Source organism: Oppia nitens, unplaced genomic scaffold (genome assembly GCF_028296485.1).
Source record: "Oppia nitens isolate AA-2021 unplaced genomic scaffold, nextdenovo-longstitch-racon4-pilon3 scaffold4_pilon_pilon_pilon, whole genome shotgun sequence".
NCBI classification, from domain to species: Eukaryota; Metazoa; Arthropoda; class Arachnida; order Sarcoptiformes; family Oppiidae; genus Oppia; species Oppia nitens.
The window spans coordinates 5,319,830-5,345,580 of NW_026533232.1; the positions used below are offsets into that span (position 1 = coordinate 5,319,830).

The 25,751-nt window shown below is 24.4% G+C and overlaps 3 protein-coding genes across 4 annotated transcripts; all 3 read right to left on the minus strand.

Moving 5' to 3' along the window:
* Positions 1–9,593: 9,593 nt before the first annotated feature.
* On the minus strand, positions 9,594–17,337 carry LOC128959980 (rho GTPase-activating protein 100F-like). 2 transcript variants are annotated; one of them, XM_054306030.1, is made up of 7 exons: positions 17,069–17,337; positions 15,012–16,827; positions 14,692–14,873; positions 13,574–14,513; positions 10,704–10,864; positions 10,410–10,596; positions 9,594–10,337 (listed from the first exon to the last, which is right to left on the minus strand). In XM_054306030.1, the coding sequence occupies exons 1-7, from the start codon at positions 17,171–17,173 to the stop codon at positions 9,757–9,759; spliced, it is 3,972 nt and encodes a 1,323-aa protein (XP_054162005.1). In that variant the 5' UTR covers positions 17,174–17,337; the 3' UTR covers positions 9,594–9,756. The 2 variants fall into 2 exon arrangements, with proteins under 2 accessions (XP_054162005.1, XP_054162004.1); XM_054306029.1 differs by having other exon boundaries at positions 13,574–14,519.
* On the minus strand, positions 11,132–12,956 carry LOC128959993 (cytoplasmic polyadenylation element-binding protein 1-like). Its single transcript, XM_054306046.1, has 2 exons — positions 11,516–12,956; positions 11,132–11,446 (listed from the first exon to the last, which is right to left on the minus strand). Exons 1-2 carry the CDS (start codon positions 12,725–12,727, stop codon positions 11,267–11,269), a joined length of 1,392 nt encoding a protein of 463 aa, XP_054162021.1. The 5' UTR covers positions 12,728–12,956; the 3' UTR covers positions 11,132–11,266.
* Positions 17,338–20,694: 3,357 nt separating the features above from the next.
* Positions 20,695–23,820, minus strand: LOC128959989 (uncharacterized). Its single transcript, XM_054306042.1, has 3 exons — positions 23,787–23,820; positions 21,499–22,734; positions 20,695–21,445 (listed from the first exon to the last, which is right to left on the minus strand). Exons 2-3 carry the CDS (start codon positions 22,718–22,720, stop codon positions 20,814–20,816), a joined length of 1,854 nt encoding a protein of 617 aa, XP_054162017.1. The 5' UTR covers positions 22,721–22,734; positions 23,787–23,820; the 3' UTR covers positions 20,695–20,813.
* Positions 23,821–25,751: the final 1,931 nt, after the last annotated feature.

A 25,751-nucleotide genomic window follows, 5' to 3' on the forward strand; every position in this document is an offset into this window, starting at 1 on the left:
CTAAAAAAATAAAAACAAATTTTTCAATAAAACAAAACAAAGCAAAAAAATTAAAACCAAATTTAGAAACATTTAGTAAAATAAAAAACTTAAATGAATCAAAATGTTTTATTTTTATATTAAAAAGGTTTAAAAATAAAATATATTTTTATTATAATTATAAAAAAATAGTAAATCTTTATTATTTAAAGCCCTGCCTTTTATAAATCTTTAAATTATATAATCTGTATTATAATTAGCACTAATAATAAAAAACAATTATTTTAAATTTTAACAAATTAATCAATAATTTACACAACAACTATATTTTTGAGTTAAATATAACTTTAATAATAAAATCAATAATAATTTACATTATAATAAATATTTTTAGTTTATTTCAATTGAGATTAAATGCAGTCTGAAATAAAATTTTATAGTTTAAAAGAATTATCATTAGTTTAAATATATTACAGTATATTAAAACATTATATTTTATTTGGTCTTTATTTAAGTTATTACATTCAACAAAATATCGTATTTATGTTTTATATTTGTTAATAAAATAAATAATTATTATAAATAAATTTACTGTACTTTAAAATATTATTTCTAAAAAATTATAATTATAACACACAATTTATAGTAATACTAGAAATAATTTAAAAAAAAAATTAATTATATTGTATTATTTAATAAACAAATAAATCTAATACAGCATACATAAATAACATTAACAAAATATCAATTAAAGTGTTTAAATATAATTACTACTGTATTACTAAAATTACTAAATTACTAAAATTCATTAAAGAGTTAAACAGATTTTATATAATAATTTGCACTCACAGTCAGTATACTATGTTTATGACTTTATTAATTATATATATTGTATTATAGTAATACATAATACAATACAATAGCACAATTAGTAGCTCTATTATTATAAACTAAGTTATATGATACAGAAAATAAAAATATTATAAAAAATCACATATTAGACAAACTAATTAATGTAACAAACAAAATTAAATATAACAAACTAAACTATTTAAAAACAATATTATAAAAACAGCTAAAAGCTTAAACACGAGTTTAAAGATATAACTTTTTATTTATTTATTTTTTATTAGATAAACTTAATATATATAATAATAATATATTAATATATATTAAATTAATCTTCGTTAACTTTTAACATTTAATTAGATTTCAATTAGCATAGTTATATTGAATATAATAGACAGATTATACAATATATTAAAATATATTTTATGTTGTTAATAATTATATAGTTATATATATTATATAATTATATATAAAAACAATTTTATTAGTTTGCATTTATTTTCATTAAAATGTATTATTTATATTAATTATAATTTCTATTTAGATAACTGTTGATAATTATAATTTTAAAATTTTTTATTTAATTAATCTAATTATGTAACTATATAAAATACATTAATTTATGATAGTTTATATGTTTTTTATTTATATAAATCTAAGTTTACATTAATTTAAATATAATAATTATGTTCATGTTTAATAAGTGTATTTATACAGCTTATAATTTTTATTTCTTAATTTAATTTACAGAATTATAATAACAATCATGTTGTTATAATCCTATATCGTGTCAAACATACAAAAAAATTACAAATATTAATTGTTTGGCACTCATTCATAAAAAAATATATAAGTCAACAAACTTAACATTAAGTTGTGTTTTACAGATTATAGTGCGATATTTAAGAACATTTATTTTTCAATAATGTAAATTATAGAAACAAGTGAGAGAGTATATACAGTGTTTATATAGTATTTATATACATATGTGTGTGTATAAGGGAGAGAGAGAGAGAGAGAGAGAGAGAGAGAGAGAGAGTCAAGCATAAAGTCGATGACATGAACTGACATTCAAAAAGCAAATTTTACAGTTAAGGGTTAAACAAATTGTGACCAATTTTAATGGTTGCATAACTGTTGTTAACTGTGAACTTTTTGTTTTCAACAAACTATTCAATTAATTAATTAATTAATTTTATTTATAATGTTTATATAATAAGCTAATTTTAAAAGCATAACAATTTATCCAATGATGTGGTAATGACCACTAGACATATTCATTTCCCAACTATTAATGCAAATCATAAGTCCATATAACTCACTGACCCGACAAAAATTGTCATAAAATTGAATCAAAATAAAGATTATAGTATAATATGGTCGTTACGGATGAGATATCTGTGGAGTCAGTGTTGTTATAGCACAGGGCTTATACAGTAGGTGTGCAACTGTTGGGTTGATATATAATATTATAGCATTTATTAAATGCCCTTTTCATGAATAACTGTCAATGGGATACATATATCACATTTGTTATCGTATTATTTTAAAATATCTTATTATCTATCATTCAATAATTTATATAAATGCGGAAATTTTTTAATATTCTAAAAACATTTTCATTACAAATAAAATTGCGAGTGATTTTGAATTTTTTCAATTTAATTATTAAAATAATTTTTTATATAGAAATACAATATTTTAATTAATATTTTTATATAATTTTATCAAACAGAAAATTAAAAAAAATTCCTAATAATAAAATTTTATTAAATGCATACACTCACAAAGCAATTTTATTATTACATAAAAACTATTTAAAAGCAATAATAATTATTTTTAAAATTATTATTGTTTCTAATACCGTAATGTTATTAATAATGCTGTACAGTAAACTACAATATATTTATATTATATTGTATTTAAGTTTAAAAATTAACTGAAATTAAAAGAAAGTTAGATTTTTGAAACAAAAGTTCATTAGTTTTATTGTTGATTTTGCATATGATATACACAAAACCATAATTTACATTACATTTAAAAAGTTAATAAACTTTAACGTATTGTACTATTATTATTATCATCTGCTAAAATAATTTTAGTTTTTGTAAGATTTAATCAATTATTTATATAATAATACATATATTTTATGATATTCATATTTTTATGTAGATTGTAATTGTAATATTTAAAATATAAACTATGTAAAATTATAAATAATGCTATTGTTAATTTAATTAATTTTAAAAAAATAATATAACATTAAAATAGTCATTATTAATTGATTTTTGACAGACTTTTTAAAAAAATATTAAAAGTTTTGTATCAAAATATCTTAAATTGTTTAATATTTATAAATTGACATTATAAATACAATAAATATAATAAAACCACAGTTAATGTTTAAACTTACTTATATTTTGTAAAATAAATATTTGTTTTTTAAGATGAAAAATTTAATGTAGTCTAGTATTTTGTATTTTTTTATTTAAATAACCACAATAAATATATTATATATTATATAAACATATGAGTTTCAATGAGTTAAAAACTATGAACTGATTTCATTTAAAATAAAATAAATTGTATAATCAAGTATTAAGGATAAGTAATATTAATAGTGAAACCTAAATTACTGAAAAAATTTACAATTTGTAATACAATTCTCATATTTTTAAAATAAATTTGTATATAACTGCTTTGATATTATTAATTTATTTATGTATAATTTTAACTAAAAAAACTATTGTTTTCATACAAAAATATTAAAAATAGATTATCTCTTTGTTAAAAATAGTTTTGTTAAAGTTATTATATATATGTATAATCCTTAAATAATGTTATGGTATATATATATATATATATATATATATATACTGTATATATATATAATTTGTATATTATATTGTGTGTAAAATTAACTGTAAATACTATGTATAAATAATAAGATTTTTACCTGAAATGCTGGCAATTCAATAACATTATTGTCGGTGCAATCAAATACTTTGTAAAACGTTAGCATCAATAAGATTTTAAACATCTCTTTAAAATTTATATATAGTTAATAAAATAAGATTAACATATATAAATAAATCATAAAAAGTATTAATACAGAATAAAATAAAATTATTAACACATTATAAATAAAAGAATTAAAAATATTAAAACAAAATAAATAATTAAATGTAATTTTAGTATAGCATATTTTTGCTAGTTAATTTACTTAAAATCATTGTTTGCCATTAATAATAAAAAACATCACTTTTTTTCATAAATTAATTTATCTTGAAATATATATTTTATAAAACAATTTTTGAAAAAAGCATTTTTAAAAATAATAACTAGAATATTATATAATGTAATCACACGAGTGGAAAGACACATGTAATCAGTTATGTGTATAACTGTTGAATAATAATAATATGCAAATGACTGATATAATAAATGAAATGAAAAAGTAATGTAATGTTACATAACGGCACTTTAGTGTAGAAAAATCAGTACACTTTATATGAATAAAGCTCTCCCTCCCGGTGCTCAACAGGCAATGTTTAAACCCGTTTTTTATTGGGCGGGTGACTGCTTGTTGTACAGTATATACAGTATGTATAAAACATTGAAAGAGCTGATAGATTATCATAACACACAACACAATTACACACAATCACTGTTTGCACCACTTGTCTAATGACTGGTATATCTCTTCAAGTATTGTCTACTTTAGTGCCCCTAAATAATTGTGTCTTAAGTGAGACCAATTGTTAACGCCCTTTACATCCAGGTTTTGCATCCAAATTGCTATTATATGATAAAGAATTTTACATAATATTATGTTAATATGAAATAATAATAATATATATATTTGAAAACGTTGAAGATTTTGTAAAATGCTGATACTTATCAAATTAAACATTTAAAAAAAATATTTTATAAAATAATGCTTAAACTACCATGCTGAAAAATAAAGTTTAACAAAATAAAATAAAATATATCTTTATTATCATTTGTTTTAAATATAATTATACAGTATTTAGTACAAAATGAAATCATATTTTAAAAAGAAAATAAAAACTTTGAAATTGGTTTTCTACATAACTGTATATTACAGTTATAATAAGATTATAATATTAATTATTTTTAGAATCAATCAATATATATATATACAATAAAAATAATATAAAAGACATAATAATTCTTATAGAGATTATATTAATTAAATTTAATAACTTATTGTTTTAAAATTAACTTAAAGATAATAATATTTTGTAAGCACTATTAAAGTTTACAATACATAAACATTATTAAAGTTAAGAGTATATAACTTTTGTAATCACAAATATCAATGAAATAGAAAACTATATAAAAATGTGTGATTAGATGCCATCAAAAATTCTGATTCAAAATTAGATCATTTGCTGAGAATTTAAACATCCAGTCAGTCGATGGTTGACTTCAATTGCATTTATTATTCAATTTTTCCATAATATTTGGTAATACAAGTGAATGATTCCGATATATGAAAAACATATGTAAATACTCCCACAACTTAAGTTTGTTAAACTATTTACCGTAAAAAATAAAAATTAGCAAATTATAAAAATATTACTTAACTTTAAGTTTTCATTAATACTTAATTATACTCAAACTTATAAAATAATAATTAGATATAAAATCTTTGAAACATATATCAAGCGTTTCTATCAAGATTTCAATTTAACAATACTTTTTTAATATATACAATTACACCTTATTATTAACAAAAATATAGTCAAATAAAATAGATTAGCAATCTTTAAATTATATCTTTATTTGACAATATTATAGTCGTTTTTGTATAATAAAAATAATAACTCTCTCTCTCTCTCTCTCTCTCTCTCTCTCTCTCTCTCTCTCTTTCTTTCTTCTTTTTCTCTCTCAATCACTCACTCTTACATTCATTCATACAATCGTTTCTAAAACAGTGAAATAAATCTAATAATGTTTCGCTTCAATGAAATCCTCGATTAAAATTGCAATACATTTGAGTGTTTAACTTAATATTAAATTTAACTTAATTATTATATACCTTAAATGCAATATTAATGTTATCGTTAGTATTAATTACAACTTTGTTGTGAGAATTTTAATTTATATATATTTTCGAACCGGTTTTGTAACAAATTTGTAACAAAAATAAAAAACTTTTCAATTAAAATAAAAATTTTGAGGGAAACCAATAACTTAAGGCTATATTATATACAATTTATTCATTAATTTTTGCTTTTTAAAGGCATCAGTAAAAACCATAAAGTGTTATATAATATTTGTTATAAATCATTTTGCGATAAAACATTGTTAATTATATTATTTATATTAAAATTTAGTCGGATATATAAATTAAGAAATAGACATAATTTGCAATTATTGTCAGTAATGATAAATTGAATAAATAAAATACAGTATATAATTTTGACTATTACTTATAATTCAATATAAAACTTACTTATTAACTAATTTACTTTACTATTATTAATAATAATATTTAAAACTATAAAACTAAAAATATATATAAAAAGTCAAAAATAACAAATGGATTAACTATCTTAAATTGACTGTAAACTCAATTATTTATTAATTAGAAAGTATTTATTTAAAGTCAACACAAGTATATAATGATTGCCATTAGTATTGCAAACAAAACAATATATGAAATAAAGCTTTAGAAATACTAATTTCTAAAAATATGATTTCACTTTTTACAACATTTTGATCTTTGGTTATTGAGTCTATGATACCAGTAATCACTCTAATAATAATAATAAAGTTTTTTCGTATTTAAAATTATGATTTAGTTGAATAATTTTTCAGATTTTCACAATGCGTTCACTGATATTTTACTGAATCACCTAATTTTAATATAAAGTATATATTATTTTATATTTAAAAATATATATACTGTATTTACTATACAGTATACAGAGTAAATATAATTTTTATTAACACAATTATTTTAGATTTAGTAATGTATACAGTTAATGTATAGTAATATATACTGTATATATATATTAAATATGAAATAATATATACAGTGTATACTATTAATATAAATATAATCATGTTTTATCACTTTAATTTAAAATTGCAGTGTTAGATATTTTTAAACGTTTGTTACACTTATTTATTGTACATTTGAATATACAAATTATACAACAATTTTATTAAATAACAATTAAACTAATTAAATATATTTTTGTGATTTTTGACATTATTTTATTAGAAAATAAATAATTGTAAAATATATTTTGTTTCTATTCTTTTATAATTTAAAAAATATAATTATAAATATCAGTTACTAATTTGTGTTTTATTTTTAAGTAATGCAAAATTTTAATTGTTTTTCAACTAAATTTTAGACTAAATTATATATTATATTATATTTTATATAAAAGCATATATTTTTAAATATATTTAAATTATCTGATAATTTATTAAATAAATGTTTACTGCTTTTCAAGTGATGCTATAATTTATGGTCACTAACTCAGTGTGAGATAAATTATTTTTTTGACATTTTATAATAATATTCAAACTCATTACTTAAAACTTTTAAATAGACTTTATAACAAAATATAAATAAAATTTATATTTAAATTAATATCAGCTTAACTTTTTTTTATAAATAAAACAAATAGATGTCATATAATGGTTATTTGAGTATATATATTTGATATATAAATAATTATATTGAAAATTAAACAAAAATATTTTTTGTACTAATATAATAAATTTACTGTTTATTATATGATTAATAGTTAGTTTTAAAAATAAAAATTAGCAATTTTCACAAAATTGTAATTTAAATCAAATATTAAAAATAAATTCAATGTTAAAAAGATTACTTCTACTAACTAATTTAATTAAATTTAAGATTAAAAAAAATTAAATCAATTAAATAAATTTATAAATATTGATAATGATAAACATTAAATTAAGATTTAGAAATAATAATTGTTATTACAATATTTTTTAATAATAAAATCTAAAGAATTTATTATTTATTAAAATCTGTTAAATTAATATTAATATTACTATAAGTTTCTAAAATATAATATTAATATTATTAGACGTTTTTACTCTATTTATATTTTATTTGGATAACAATTATGATTTTTTACAATCTTTATATAAAAAACAAAAGTAAATTAAAAATAAAATTTACATTTTTATGTTTTATAAGCATCTTTAGACGATTATAATTATTTTTAAAATGTTTATTATATATAATTTATATAAATAATAGAGTTTATTAGATTTCAAATCACAATTAATTTATTGAAAATTAATTTAATAATTGGCAGTGCATTTAATTTATATAATGAAATAAACATAAAAATTGTTTTCAATTTAAAAAAACGATTTTAATAATTAATGTCATTTATAATGCATGTTTGTTATAAAATGCAAATACAGTATAATGTAATCTTAAATTAACAATTTTATTATTTTTAATCACAATCTATTATACTGTACTGTATATTATGTTTTTAGCTATATTAACTCACAGTCTAATTAAATAGTAATTAATTGTTTTAATAAATATTCACAATAGTTATAATAATCATTACATATTAATAATTATTTTGTTTTAGTAGTTATATAATGATATTACAGTTAATTATCAGATGAGTCGCGTTTATATTAAATAATCATCTAAAGACAATATTTTATGAGTAAAACAATTGATTTTATGTTTTTTATATAATTATAGTCAATTTAAACAATAATTATAATTTTTATATTATATTAGATTTCCACTAAAGATCATTAATTAACAATTATATACATAACTAAGTGTTCCCAGAAAACGATTCTCACCATTGAATGATATGATATGGTATCACATAAACAAAATAAAAATTAATAAATATATAGATTATTTAATTAGACTTAATATAATATTGAATATTTATTACAACTGTAAACAATATATTTTTGTGTATTATTTCTGAATAATATAATATTAATAATATATAATAGTTATACAATGAGGTACTATACTGTACATTGTTTTTTATTATAAAACTTATAACTAAATATTCAAGAAATAACTTGTCTAACACTAAAATTTTCTATAAAATTAATAAATCGGTTTTTATAGCAATATAACAATTAAATTATATAGATTTGATAAAATTATATACTTCTGTATGAGAGATCATTTATATTCAATTGAGAATCACATTAATCAATAAATAACTGATTTACTGTTTAAAATAATATCATATTTACTATTAACTTATTATTGAAAGTTAGATTTTCATCGGTTATGTTATTAATAATGTGCACAAAATGTATTTAATTATTAACAATGTTAAAATTAGTTTTTTTGTGGTAATATTATGGTTCAATAGTAATAGTTTCGTATAAATTTGTATTTATTTTTTAAAACATTGATTTTTGGTACGATTTAATTAAGTATTTTTTTGACAATTAATTCAATGACTAGTCATAAGGTGGATGTGTATGAAGTAAGTGATGTATGGATGTAGTAGTTGTCCATCAAAATCAAGTAATAAATTAAGTAATAATTAGACAATAATTTAGTTGTGAATTTAGTTGTGTGTTCACACTATTACTATATAAAAACTAGTAAATAGTTGTCTTTCATTTATATTAATTTATATGAATTTATTTCAATTTTTATTATTCAATTTCTGTTAATTTTTCAATATATCAAATGAAAACAAATGATCGCTGAAGTACTTCTTAAATCTATAAGTTGAGTGGTTTTACGTGTTTTATCACAAATTAAAAACAATAGAGAGTTTACACAATGTTTTATTTTTGATAGACTTCTAGAGTGAGATTTCATTGGTGTATTAGTTGGTCACAACAATTATAACAAATAACAATCACTAAATAGACAATATTGTGGATCAATCGTCAATGCTAGCAATTAGATGGTGGAAAGGGAAGTGCCCGACACTGACCAGAACCAGTACCGCTAACATAACCACTTCCACTACCGGTTCCATTATTATTATTATTCTTATGATCATTTGGTTGAGCAAATGCCACACTCTTTTTGGATATCGTGGTCATCATAGAACTAGCGCTTACCTGATGTCCAAAATCAGGTTCATTGCTTAAACCCGTCGCAGAACTTAATTTTGTTGTTGTTGTCGTTGTGGCTGCAAATGGTGTTGTTGTTACCGATGATGTTGTCGATGCTATAATAGCACCCGTTGTAGGCGTTTCTTCTATTGTTAAGGCTGTTGGTGAGGGCCCGGGTGTGAGAGCTGATGTCGGCGGTAACATATTTGCAGAAGTCGATGGGATGCTTACGGGTGGCAAATGACTGCTTATGACCATCGATGACGATGTAATAGTTGTTGCGGTCGTAGCAATGGTATTGGATTGACTTAATAATGAGATAGTATGCGATGGCATTAATGATAGTGAAGAATCTTGATTTGAAACCACAGATCCTTTACTCACAGATGTTATATCACTGCTTCCACTTTTTGAAGCTATAGATATATCCAATGATATGAAAATTACTAATATATCATATTTTTATTCAATTATAATCACTTCATTACTTCTCCTTTTAGGCCAAATAACGAGCAAAAACTTGAAAATTTCAATCGGTTTGTGAAGGTTTTCACTTTCTGAATGACACGTAAAAAGTGGTCCAAAACAGATGGCAATGGCTTGAGATGACATCTTATTCCTATCTGAATGACTCATAATCTTCTTCAAGTGATCCATCAAATACAAGACCGTACACTATATTGATATGACATAACATATTACATGAGATATGCGTTAAGTTAACAGATTATAAAACAAACAAATAATGATTAGTAGATTAGTGTTTACTATACAATACAAACCCTATTGATCTTTGGCAGACATTCAAGGATTGAAAACATGAGTTTCACGTTACCGGTCGGGTCATCGGCCAGACATACACTCACGCCATCGTCCATCATATCAAACAGTGCTTTAGTAAATAATGGCTCCGGTAGTTCACGGATATAGTCCTTAAGTAAGCCTTTAATAAATATAGAAATTTATTTGATATTTACTGGTATATATTAAGTATTGAATCTACAATAATTGTATACTATATTATATTATTTAATATTATATTTAATATATTTTATTTGAACAAAAAAATCTATAATATATTATTGATATATAAAATATTTGTTTTGCATATTTCAATTTTAATAATTTTAAAATCCAAAATAAATGCATTAGAAGTAATACTCAATTTAATAATGAAATACTTTTTGCATATAAAATTGAGCCAAAATTTACTATAATTTATTTTAATTAGTTTTTTAATTTTTAAATATACTTATTATTAATAAAATCGTATTAAGTTATATTAATATAAAAATAAAGATATATAAGTAATAAATCCAAGACAATAATAGACAATAATAAACAATTAGACTTTGTTTTTGGTTCGCATAATAGGCTGATGGCCTCTCATGCCTTCCGTTGCGTGAATACCGTCCCAACAGTTGCGACAAAAGTAAGTCATACAAACATCGCGACAAAAAATGGGACCTTTTTCTGTGCGACAATTACTACAATTGCTGTCTTCAAGAAACGGATCAATTTGAACCTTTAGTTAAACATAAGTTATCAAAGCATTAGTTATCAAAACACTTGTTTTTTATATAAAGAGAAATACCTTTTTCTGGAATCGGGCGGATTTGACATCAATGAAAGCCGCCTGAACTGCTTTCGTATAGGATTTGGTTGTTTGGAAAGTTACTCTTCCCGATCCTATTGGATACTTATATTTATCGGTATCAATGCCCACATAGACTACTCCTCCAAATAAGTCTTCTAAAATAGTGGCCAAACCTTCAGCGGTTAACATTCCGTGAAGAGCGCCGACAAATACTGTCTTATTTGCGTCAACTCTTGCCGATGGGTTCTTCACATAAGTTGTGTCGTTCACATTCCAGGGAATTATTTGAATATCTTTTGGTCGATAACGGGTATTGTTGAGCGCGAAATAGTATTTCCCGCCATTACTAAAATCATGGATACAGGCATTCAATAAAGCCTTAACCTGTTTGTCTGATTCAAAGATGAGATACAGATATCCCGCTTTATCTTTGTTCTGACTCGAACGGGACAGTTTCACGTGTTGACCGGGCCGTAGGATTTGCACGTTTCCGAAACGAGAAAACATCAGTTTGATGTCGTGATCAGTCATTTCCCAGGGAACTCCACCTAAAAATACTTTACACGAATAGACGGGAATTTTTTGACTGTTAGTTGTCGGCAATATACCAGACCATGTGTGTCGTGGATCTGCATGAGTTGCGGCATTTCGGTGTGATTTTGCCGACTCTATGACTCGGTCCTGATTTGATATTGTGTTAAATGCAGGACTCGGATAATTATGATACATCGGACTTGAAAACGGACTAATAAGACCTCCAACATATGAACGCAATGGTAGAAAAGGGCTTAAGAACGGAGACATTATTGGAGAAGGAATATTGGTTATCAATTGGTGAGAAGGTATCGGAGAAATCGATTGATTCATTGTGTTGTGTGTAATGGATGTCTTCGGTGATCCAATTAATTGTTTCGTCCATTTATCTCCATTTGATTCTTTAGCAGATCTACTGCTCTCTTCCTCTAATGTCTTATATTTAACTTTTAACAGTTGTGGCGATGAGAATGCGCTATCATTACTGGCATTCAGATGACAATTAGTTTCACCACAAGAGCTATTAATATCGCTCAGACAGTCGTCACAATCACTCAAATCGATAGCCGAAGCGGCGGACGGAAAGGTATGAGACCTCTTTCGCATTGCAATCATTGAATTTATATTTTGACTCAAGAATTCATGGCCTCTATCTTGACTAATAAATTCACTCATTTTTATTATTAAATTAATCAATTAAATCAATTGAGACGAATACTATTAATTTATTAATTTATTTATTTAATACAAAATAAAATGTCAAAATAATAAAATCTTATGTCAGTCTCTATATACTATAAAACTTTAATAAAAACCTTATAAATATAAATTGTGAACAATATTAACAATATGTTTCAAATCATTAGACTGACTGTAATTTGTTTGAGATGTCAAACTTAAATGATAGCTCTTTTTATCAGTTATTCAGGTATACTAAGTTATATACGCTATGGGTTTGTATTTTGACTCAAATAAATATTAAATTTTGGAAATTTTATTTCTATTGCTGAAATTACTAGTAAATATTAAAACTATTTTATAGATAATTAAAATTATTATTTTTAATTGATATTATTATTATTATTATTAACACATAATCTAATAATATCGACATTATTCTAAATTATTAGATATTTAATAAAAATTTCCAAAAAAAAATTGAAATGCAGTAATTAGTAACAAATGTAAATAAATATTTAAGTTTATAGTGTAATTAATATAAATACTTTAGTTATTACAAAAACCATAATTATACATAAGATTATCAAAGTATAATCTTTTTTACTAAAATTATATTTTTAAAGTTAAAAATCACTTCAATTAAACAACTTTTAATACTATTAAGTTAATAGACATTAGTATACTGTATCGGAAAACTCTTATTTTATCGATACATAAAAATAAATTTTGGCTCAAAATATTGGTAATAATTTATATATAATTAATAAATATTAGGTTTATATTATATCTTAAAACCCAAAAAATATTTTTTTAAAAGTAAAGAAATGTTTGATAACTCACTTGCGATGACATTAATGTCGGGCATATGTTCGGGACTGAGATCCGTGAGCCACGCATTCCTCTCGAAGTTGTCTCTAAGCATTTTCTTGCGAACCGAAGACCCGCATAACCTATAAATTCCCGGCAAATCTTTTCCTCTTTTTTCAATTTCATCGACACATCGTTTAATAATTATCGGTACATTGAGTCCAGAATTTTCACGATTGACAACAGTTTCGAGATCAACACCAAAGACGGCATTCGCTGTCTGACCGATGGGACTGATAACTGTTCTTTGGAATGTTGACTGAAGATCTTTATATCTAAGTTTGACATACAGTGTCCCTCTGGGCTCCAACTTTAAAGCCAAACTATGGGCTGGAGTTTCATTCAATGATAATGAAGACAAATATAGTATTCCTTTATAACAGAGTTTATGTCTGAACTGTGGATCCCAAGTGTATAATAAAAATGCAATTTCTTTTGTGTCAAATAAATCTAAATCAAACACTTCGTCCCAATCAAAGCTCTGTTCACCGCTTCGGACAACAGTCCGAGCTTTATGTATGCGATCGCATTCAATGACACAATACACGTCCCTATAGTGTTCACTCACATGTCCAGTACTGGCCCGTAGGCCACGTCCTGCCAATAAATGCACATTTAATAGTCCACTAAAACCATCACTACTTTGAAGTCCACGGTCCGGCTTCTCAGGTCTATACTTAAAGAATTCGCGCGGATTTAATGTCACCAAATTAAGTCGACTGTCATCACTGGGTTTCACTGGTGTCGGATTAGGTATAGATGCTCTCAAGTAGTCCACTCCTATATTATGTGATAGTATCGGAGTTTTGGTAAGCGATCGGTTAGACTCATCGCGTTTAATGGGAAGCAGTTGTGATGTCTTTCCGAGAATTGCTGCACGACTTGCATATAAATCAGCCAAAAGTGTTCGCTTCTGTTCCTAATAAATATATAATTCATATTATATTTGTAATGTTATTGACTTAAAAATTAACATTTAAATAGTATTTGTAAGCTTTATAGATGTATAGATGTTAGTCGTTATTGTAATGCAAATAATAATTATATTATATTATAAAAGTTTAGATAAAAATTGTCTCAAAAAAACTGACCGATCGTATTGTGTCGAGAAGACTTTCCGCCGAAACAGCGATTTTGGTGATTGAATCGGAGCTCAAAGGGATTTGCTTTCCTTTGCGCACACATTCATAAATAGCTGAAGTGGACGGCGCCCTAACCATCCATCTCTGGTAGTCATTTGACGAGTAATTATTTGGTGAAACCGTGCGCCGACCTATAAATTATTTAATATAATTAAGTGTCAGTTTTATCTTAAATTATTAAAAATTACTATAATTTATAATGAAATTATTGTATTTATTTAAACATTATATTTATATTAATTAAATTAAATTTAATAAAAATAAAATACCGTATCTTCGCGATCGATTGGCCGGCAATTCTGGTGCAGACACAGCACCATCACTATCCTCATCATAACCAATAGGAGGTCTTTCAAAGCGAACAGTTTGTTTGGGAGGGCGTCTTGTTTGTGGTCGTAAATATTGATAGTCACTATGTATGGGTCGAGTGCGTGGAAGTGAACTACTTCTCAGTTGAAATGAATCCCTCGAACCGCCCCCTCCTCTAGTCATTCGAGAATATGACCCTAAGCTTCGTTGTCTTAGTAAGTACTGAGAGGGTCCAGAACTGGCCTCAGTGTCTGAAGCACTTCCATCATAATAAGCCCTACGTCTTAACATATTATTAATGGCCTGATTTGCTGTCAATTGATTTCTTAGTTCGTCTAATCGTCTGAACTTCAAGTCTTGCATAGAAGCTTTTGAAGGATATCCGGCTGACACACTTGATCTGCTCGATGGTCGAAGATATCTGTCGAGAAAGTCATCAGACATTGTCGGGGGTATTGCGTGATCACTCTCTGTCCTTAACAGTCTTCGTCTTCTTAATGGATCACTACTAGCAATACTACCGGCCATAGCATAGTCCTCCCAATACCGCTGAGGAGCATTAGATGGAGGTCTATGAATGGCAGCACGGGTTACACCTAATGATCCACTACGGCGTGATGAAGATGTTAGCGGCACATCTGATGTATATCCCGATGAATAGACACATTCCCAGAGATTATCAGCAGTTCGTGGATAATGTCGACGCAACAAATTTGGTTGTTGTGTAACAATACTGCCGTAATGTCGAGACATACCTGTCCTTTGCTGTTCATTCCACGCGTCTTCTCTCATTTGCACCGGATTTTCATATATGCCAGACATAGATGTTCTTAATTGTAACGGTTGTTGATTATAATGAAGCACCTGATCATCTATACCGGGACGAGGAGGTAATGCTCTATATTGGTGGCCATCTAAAGGCACAGCCGTGGCTGGAATATTATCGGGCAATCCTTTAAGTCTGGCCTGCATTAAGTGACCGTTTTCTGTGTCGCGATGAATGCTGTCATCAAATGTTTCATCTTCTACCTCAGTCTTGACCACAACTATCGGAGGGTTTCGGTAATCATTACTTAATGATTTTCTGGCCATTATTGCCGATTGACTTCCCGAATATATGTGGGAACGGATGGTTAACACAAGTCTTCTGGGAATCGACATAATGATGACTACATCGTCTAAAGACATGCGACGCACATCCACTAAATTAACTGCTAATACCTCGTCACCCACTTTAAGTAAACCACTGTTATATATAGCACTTTCTAATGCAATACGGGATATAAAGACACCATCACTACATCGATATCCATCGCCTTCACGTATATATAGTCCTAATGTCTGTCCCGGCCTTTTAATGATCTCAACAAACTGTGTGTTTCCGCCTGAAGTATTTGCATACCGACGATGAGCATCAATGCCAGCCCTTCCCAGTGAATGAGGATTAAGGAGACGGATAACCATTTCTCCTCTTTTCTCGACTGATTCGAAGTATGCGGCGGTCGTCGAGTCGAAGTCATTCTCGACGGCCTCTATTTGTCGGAACACTTCGGATGTAATGCCACTAACTTTGCGGAAATCACTTTGAACTACCATTTCAGGCATACGTGATCTCAATGGCAACTGTTGGCTGTGATAAACATTGGTAGGTTGTATGGCTTTCCTAAAATGTGTGGCATTTACAGCTGGTTGATGGTGATGATGGTGTGCCAAATTCGTGTATACACCGGCACTGCCCTCACCTATTATATGCTGTCCCCTCACATCTCGTGATCCCTAATCATATTTCAATAAAATAAATTATTAATTTAATATAATAGTAATGTAATTTTTTTGCAAAATAATAAACGGTATTTATATTAAGCAACAAATATAATAATAATAATGTAATAAAATTATGTAAATACTGTATTAATTAAACTGATTGACAAATGAGTTATTCAATTATTTAATAAAATGAATAATAATTTTTAGATATTAATATAATATTATCAAAGATGTTAAGTATTGGACAGACCTTTTTACGTCCACAACACAACATGTTTGAGAAGAAGATGTGTCGGACCTTTTCTCTCAATACAGACAACGTCGGGAGCGGCGGCGGACAGGGCTCGGCCAACATGTGTGCTGAACTGGTCTATCATTAACAGGATTGTTGTCCCACTATTAAGTGATTGCCACCACTTGTGTGAGTAGAGCATTGTCTCACCGGCACAGTTACCACCATTGCTGTGCTATGAACAGCAATATATAACACAATATACACGACGATCGCCGCCTCCTATTTCCATCAAATCCTTGAGCTTCGCGGATACAGACGAGTCTATCATTGACTTATAGCGATGCCAATGGATAAGGCTATCAAAATCTAACTGTACTCTCTCTCTCTCTCTCTCTCTTTCTGTCTGTCTGTCTGCGTGTCTGTTTGTCAATCTGTTTGTCTATCTGTCTGTCCGTCTGTCTGTCATTTGTGTGAGTGTATGTATGCCTATGTTTTAGGTTTTCCCTATCATTTCAGTTATACAGTGGTAACTCATTTCTCAAACAAATCATTGAATGCGAAGAATGGCATAACATATAATAGTATTAATATATAGTATAGTATTGTATAATATATAGAAACAGAGCTCAAGATTATTGACTTCTCTTTCTTATTGAGATTCGCGTCGTTTCACTGATTATACTAATGTTACGATTGATTAAACTACTAAATGATTGACATTTGCCAATAAAAGCGACAATTTTTAATAACAAATATATTAACCAAATGATAAATTAATAAAAAATTTTATAGATTTAATTTCATAATATTATAATTTTTATATAACTTATGAAAATAATATAAGTTTATTGAAAGATTAAAATTAAATTAAAGTTAACATAAAAATAAATAATTGACAAAAATGTACATTATATTTATAATATAATTTATTTTAAAGACTAAAAATGTAACTTATTTATAATTGAAAAATATATTAATTATCTTCTATATCTAAATCTATTTTATTATAATTACTTTTATTTGTTTTAAATAATTAATCTATAATTTACGTAATTAAAAATAAATTTTAATTGTCTTAGTTTAATGTGATAAAGAAAAATAAACTATCCTTTATCACAAAAATAAAACATCACTTAAATTATAATATTAAATATATAATAAAAGTTTATTTAAATTCTATAATTTTTTATTCACTAAATTATTCAAATTCATTATATATTTTTAATTAATTTATTGTAATTTACTAGGAATTTGACTGATTCTATAGTATAAACTTTAGAATATAATCATTATTTTATTATAAAAATATGCAAATTTGTTAGGTTTTATGCGACACATTCAGTGAACTGAATGATGAAAATATATTAATGTGTCGCTTATATGTCAATCAAATGTACTCATAATTATTCAAACGGTTTTATATATCATATATTATTATCAAATATCATAAGAATTTAAATGAGTAAATGAAATGAAAGTTGTCTCAACTCTATGTTTAATCAATTTATTGTTTAACCTAAACATACAGTACATACTCTTTACACTAAATGATTATATTCTTAACTTTGAGTTGTAATCATTGAAAATTATTTTAAGAAAGATACTGAATATACAGTATACTAAATATATACACAATTTTGAGTAATTTATTTTTCATTATTTTATGATAATGTAATTAATATTTTAATTTAATTTATTGATATATGGTATATGGATTTTTAAATACTTATAACAGTTGCTATTATTCAAATATAGTAATTGGTATGAGATATTAATTATATATATATATTTTTACTTAAGTTATTTTTACATGTATTTACAATTACAAAGTAATTATCAGCTATTATGATATAATTGATAAATTCTAGTGAAATATTTTTAATAACATTACCAGAGAGGGAGTTTAAAAATTTATATATGTTATATAATAATTATTAGTTTATTTGTTTAATTTTGAATGTTTATAAATTTTTGTTATTTATAATGTAATAAATGCCACGAATATTATTAAATTATAATATTACAATATTAAAATAATTATATGTTAATATTATTAAATGTTTATTAGTAATAAACATTAATTGATAAAATCAGGACATGACTAAATCTTTATAATAAAGTTCAAATCCTAATAAAATATAGATGCAAAAAATTATACTAAAATTTAGCATTATCAATATAAATAAAATTCAATTCAATTAAGAGTGGATAATAAATTTTATTGTGTGTTTATTTAATTATTTTCATATGGTATTAATAAAACATGAATTTAATGTTTACTTAATTAAACTAAATTTGGATATATTATGGTTGTGAACATATAAAATAATGCTATAAATTGATAATTAAATTTAACAAATTGTTATTTTCATATTATAGGTTATTTTATTTACACATACTTTCACATAATATCATTTAAAAATTATTAATTTATAAACTATACTCATGTATTCATGAATTAGTTTAATTTCGACAAATAGTTATAAATAAACTGTTTATTCATGTTTTAAAAATAGCTTTAAATGTATTATTTCTATCTCTCAGAAAATTGTGAATTATTTGATACTGTTTTCCAATAGACAACTTACATATGTTTTTATGTAAGACATAAATATATAAATAGTGACCAATAAGACTGAAGTAACTGTGAAACCGATGTCAACTCATATAAACTAATTTTCAATATTATTGACGACAAGAAGTTATACTAAATTACTGGTGTTAGACATAAAATGTATTACATATAAGAATTATAATTAAATACAACAACACTTTGTTTCTCATCTTTTTTGGTTTTTTTTTGTAATAAAAGAAAGACATTTTGGATAAAATTAATGTAATCTATATTATAAAAGATGAGAGACTTGTTGTTAACAAACTTAATATTCAAATGTTTTTTTTCTGATAGTAAAGACAAAGAAGAAGTGATTCCAATTGAAAGAAGAATAAGAAATAGAGATTTCAAAAGACTTAGTATTAAGTGAATTGTGGTTTCAATTGTTGTTATCTTTGACTTTAATAAGACTTAAATTTTTTGTTGTGTCGATGACTCGTTTGGTCGCAGATTTCTGGCGACGACTTCATTGACTTTGAATTGAATGTCAGAATTTCTTTCAAACTTTAATACATAAATAAATATATAAAAAATTTATTTTATATAAATATCATGTTTTGAGTCGTATTTGAAGTCTTTTTTGTATTAAATATATACTTTTTGTTCTATTATTCATAGTTTTCAAAAAAAATTATATAAAACTAAAAAACATTTTTTCACAATTATTGAAGACTTTATCAAAGATGTTATTTTCATTGGCGACTAATTCATGTACAGTAATTAAAGACAATTTTATGGCTGCCATAAGTAACTGCAATGATATATTGAACTGTTTATATAACAGTACTCTATATACTGTATTTTGATGACATTATAGAAAACAATTGTTTGCATTAAATATATAATTTTATAAAATAATAAAATATTATGAATAAAAAAATACAAATTTTAAATTAACAAAATTTATTTAGTAATAACGTTAATAATCTTTGAATTTTATTCATTTATTATAATATTTTGCAAATTTGGCAAAAATAGTCTTATTAAAGACAATTTAAATTTTAATAGCATATACTGTAGATATCAAATATATATTAAATTTAATTCAAATTTGTTTTTTATCTAATAATATAATTTGAGAATAATTTTTAGGTAACAATCAATTTGTGAAAATAACTTCAATAGTGAATCATTACTGTAGTATTTTTAAATTACTTTAAGTTTAGAGTAACGTTTGTTATCGATAGCCGACCGCATCATTGAATATGGGGTTATATTTTCCAAGTCATCGGCTTTTAAAATAAGAGATAAGAGTTGACCCGAATATCCGGACAGTAATGCGGTTCCCATTTCGTTCATTTGGACGGGTGTTGACATCGATGTCTTATCTGACCTGAGATTCCAGAATATAATTGGAGGCAATTTATAGCCTCTTTTTTCAAACTGTTTTTTGGCCATTTCATAGTTAGTTTGATTAGCGTCACGAAAGGCTACATCAAACTCCATGTCTGTGAACACAATCAACACTTTAGGCAACTGATCGTTTGTGAGGCGCTGTTCGACCGCTTTGTTTAAAATCAAATTGAAAACTGAGTTAAAGTTTGTATTATATCCCCAATTCATTGTCTGAAGTGATGACAATTTCTCAATAAATGTCTTGTCTTTGTCAACGAAATGAAATTCTGATTTCTCAGAGAATGTAATACAGAGTGAATTCCACGGTTCGGCCGATAAATACATTACTAGAAGTGTGAGACCAATGGCCGCATCCATTGGTGTGCCATTCATGGATCCGCTGACATCACAAACAGCAATGGCATTATCAAAGAGACCTCCACCTGATTAAATAATTTGCTATTAAATGTAAAACATAATATAATTTTAAAAATACCTTTCTTTTTAATGTCTTCACAAAGACTAAGCCATTGTTTTTCAATTACTTGTTGTTCAATATTATCTTCTTCTTTGTTGAAACCAATATTCATGTACTCCCGACCCCTATCCACGAGTTCGACGGGTTTAAGAACAGCACCGGCAATGGTTTCCTTTGATTTTAAGTATTCTTCAAATCTTTGTTTATCGTATTTAATAAACACAGACTTATTCTTTTGCATACATTTGGAAGCGACTCGACTATAGTCGATGTCTGACCACTGATTTGAAGCCATAAAGACTTCGGGAATCTTTAGATATTTGCGAATCGGAGCACAAACTTCCTTCTGATAAAACTCTGAAATATCTTTCGGTTTGTCTTTCAATTCGAGTTTATTCGTCAGTTGACACAAACGTTTGCCAATCGGTAAACTAATTGAAAGATATTTATCGAAGTGATGGGCATTAGTTGGCGCCCACTTCCCGGCCAATGATATTGATTTAATATCTTTTGCCATTTTCTCCAAATCAATCTTCAATTGATTAGCAAATAAATCAACAATTTTATCATAAACTTTGCTATATTTGTCATCCGTTTGGTAGCGTTGTTGCAAAAAAATCTTTCGACTCATTTGCAGAGCCTGTGCTCTGGTTGGCACAGTTGGTGTCATTTTATAATCAGCCGATTCATCGTTTTTTGTTTGAATTTCAGTTAACGATTCATCAAATTTAGTCTTTTTGATGACAACTTTCATCTCTTTCTTTAGTTTTTGTCTTTCTTTTCTAAGACCTCTCAAAACCAGTCTATCATACAATGGAAATACGGATTTGTTATTCTGTTTCGACATTTGACTAACGGATCTTTTACTTCTTTTTCCATCATCTTTGGCCATATACTCGGGAATGTGTCCGTCAAACAGTAAAATCATAAGCAAATTAAGCAAATCTTTCCAATAACCAAATGAAACCAATTCTTTAAGATTAGCCATTAGTGTTGGGAACTGATTGTTGAAAAGCCAAACCAAACACATGTGATATTGTCTGCGAATGCCTTTCCCATTACGACAATCCCTCATATGAGCCATCAGTTTCAAAGTATCCAACGAATGGCAATCCCATGACTTTATCAGCAGATCTAATGTCTTGTCTTTTTGTGCGTCTTCTATGATATGGAAGAAGAAGTCAACCCTTGGATCGGCAGAAGTGCCAAAAGTGGGCGCTTTGTTCTCAGTGACAGACATTAAGAATATCGTCTCTAACAATAAGTTATGATTTAACAGTATTTAAAAAAAAACAATTTTTATAAAATAAATTTTTTATTTAATTACAATTTAATTACAATTATATTATATTAATATCTGAAATATTTTACTGAACTTTATTTAAAGTCTTGAGTTTAAATAATATTCATTTAAAGGATACGTCAAACTTAATACAACACAAACTGAGTCATTGGTTAAAATAATTAAAATTATATAAATCTGTCGATAAATAGGTGAGTCTCGTTTTTAAGGTATAATTTATCTTAAAAATACTATAATTAATCTAATAAAAGTTAAAAGAACCAACAAAACTTATTTATGATACTTATATTTTAAATTTTAGAAATTTTATTTAAAAATAATTACTTATTTGCAACTATTGTTTGTTAGAATATATTAATTTTAATATTTAAAATTATTTGGGAACTGGTATATTTATCTAAAATTTAGATTCTAAATTAATATATCTCAGAAATATATTCAAAATTATGTAAAATTAAAATTAAAAATAATTAAATACTTATGGCATTTATTATAAAAATTTAAATTTTAGCATCATAAAATAAAAATAATAGAGTATATTGTCATTTCACTTGTTTTAATTAACTTGCATATTAGGTTTTTAAAAATATTGACAAAATTATAATTTATTAAATAATATCAATAATTATTATTATTATTAGAAATATTACTTTTGTTAATAATTCTAAAACTATATAAATAAATAGCTAATGTTTTATTTGAAATATAAAATACATAAAAAGTATTTCACTTTTATACTGATATACTTTTTCACTTTTATTTTATATGAAACAATATTCAAAAACTATTTTATTTAATAAAAAATGTAAGTATTATATAAAACAATATTATTTTTAATAACTAGTTCTAATTGTTTCTGAGATATCATACCTCTCTGTACTAAAATATCAGTGTATATAAATTGAAAGCAATAAAACCAATGAAACAAAACAATTGTTGTTAATTAAATATTATTATTTAATTTTAATCCCAAATAAAATTTATTTTAAAAAACTAAACTCACCTATTTTGTTACTAATTTTATATATGGCTAAAGTAATACTGTATTACGTGATAATAATGTTGACATACAGTATAACATTTATGATTTTACTCATTACACACAGTTTATTGCAAACATTACAAATTAAAATCAAAATTAAATCATTAAAAGTTAGTCAACTTTAATAAAAGAAAGTAATGTTTATTTATATTATATCAATACTTTAGTCAACTTTAGTTAAAGTAAATAAAAATTAATTATTGTCTGTGAAAACAATATCACATTTACTCTAATAGTTTAATAATGAATTTAAAACAATTAAATATAAACATTAACATACATCATATCAATGTAATGATATACAGTATAATAACTATTAAATTAATAGTACGGAAAATAAATTAAAGAAATAAAAGATTTTGTTAAAAAACATTAACAAATCATTTATAATAATTAATCAGATTTTGTCAAAAACTCTGTCAACGTCTACAATAAAATGAAATTTATATAATTTATAATATATCGAAATATAATTTATGATATATAGAATACAGTATAATATATAATACATAATATATGACAACTATTGAATATAAAACATCACAATTAGTTATTCACTTACATTAGACTATTTTCAAACTATTTATATTTTAAAGTTTTATGATTTAAAAAAATAGTTTCAGTAATTCAATTATCAATCAATAATTCAATTATATACTACTGTATATTGATTTATGTTTAAAAATCAAATAATTTCAATCAAGTTATCTATAAAATGACATTTAGTTTAATAAGTTATCAAAATAAAATTAGAAATACAGTATAATTAGTATTAATTTAAACTCAATGGATTAATAAAAAATATTGTTATTATCAAGTATTTACATTTAAATTGATTTTTTAATAATGTATAAATGTGTTATAATTGATAACCAAAAAGGCGTCTATACATGATTTTAGGCAATTTAAATAACATTATCAATGAAAAGTTTTTTTCATTATTCTATGCTTATCCATATGAGTGCTCAAAACCATAACTATTACATAAAAATTTGACAATTTGTGAAAATAAATTGCTAAAAAATAAAAAATAATTTTTCAATTTTGAATAAAAAATATGTTTTTCATATAAAAATGTTATTCTGCAAAATTTTTATTGACTGTAATAAAATAGATGGTCTAATAATGTATATTAAATGGACAAATCAATAATTGACTAATCAATCAAAATGATAAGTATAAAAATTGTATTATAAGCAAATATAGATTTTCATAACTATAATTCTATAATATACAAAATATTATTTAACAATATAATGTATTATAAAATTACAATTTACAGTATAAAATTTATTAATATTTGATTTTTAATATAACAGTATATTAAATAAATAAATAATCCGAAGCTACTGTATTACAAAATAAATATTTTATTTATAAGAAAATAAATAAATAAAACAAATTTTATATTTTGGAGTTAACACAAAAAACACTTCAATTGCATTTTACTTTATTATATAATTTGTTTATACAAATTATAATACCGTAATACATATATTAACTATATAATATAAATTTATATATTAATATTTACAATACTAATAATTTGTAAGTAATAAATATTAAAAATATAATTTATAGACATTTACATATTTGAAAATATGCTATATTTAATACAAAATCTAAAATAACATTATGTCTTATAAATAATTTTATTATTACATATTCTAAAAGTTTGTACAAATTAAATGATAAATAATTTAAGCAGAAATAGTTTTTTAATTGACTTATAGTTAATATTTTATATATTAAAAGGCCCTAAATTAAAAAAAATTAATATATATAAAAATTAATGATTTAATTATATTTGTTTAGTAATTTGTTTAATAAATTAATTGTATTTTTTACTCACAACAGCAACAAAATAAAAACCAAATAATAATAAGAATTATTTTAATGATAACTAAGACGATAATAACGATAATA

Coding starts and splice junctions, on each gene's coding strand:
- LOC128959993 (XM_054306046.1), bottom strand. CDS start 12,727: ATGAGTGAATTTATTAGTCAAGATAGAGGCCATGAATTCTTGAGTCAA. Junction 11,447..11,515: donor CCGCCCGATTCCAGAAAAAG/GTATTTCTCTTT, acceptor GTTTAACTAAAG/GTTCAAATTGATCCGTTTCT.
- LOC128959980 (XM_054306029.1), bottom strand. CDS start 17,173: ATGTTGGCCGAGCCCTGTCCGCCGCCGCTCCCGACGTTGTCTGTATTG. Junction 14,874..15,011: donor CAATCGATCGCGAAGATACG/GTATTTTATTTT, acceptor AATAATTTATAG/GTCGGCGCACGGTTTCACCA. Junction 14,520..14,691: donor TTCTCGACACAATACGATCG/GTCAGTTTTTTT, acceptor TATATTTATTAG/GAACAGAAGCGAACACTTTT.
- LOC128959989 (XM_054306042.1), bottom strand. CDS start 22,720: ATGTCTGTCACTGAGAACAAAGCGCCCACTTTTGGCACTTCTGCCGAT. Junction 21,446..21,498: donor TGAAGACATTAAAAAGAAAG/GTATTTTTAAAA, acceptor TTATTTAATCAG/GTGGAGGTCTCTTTGATAAT.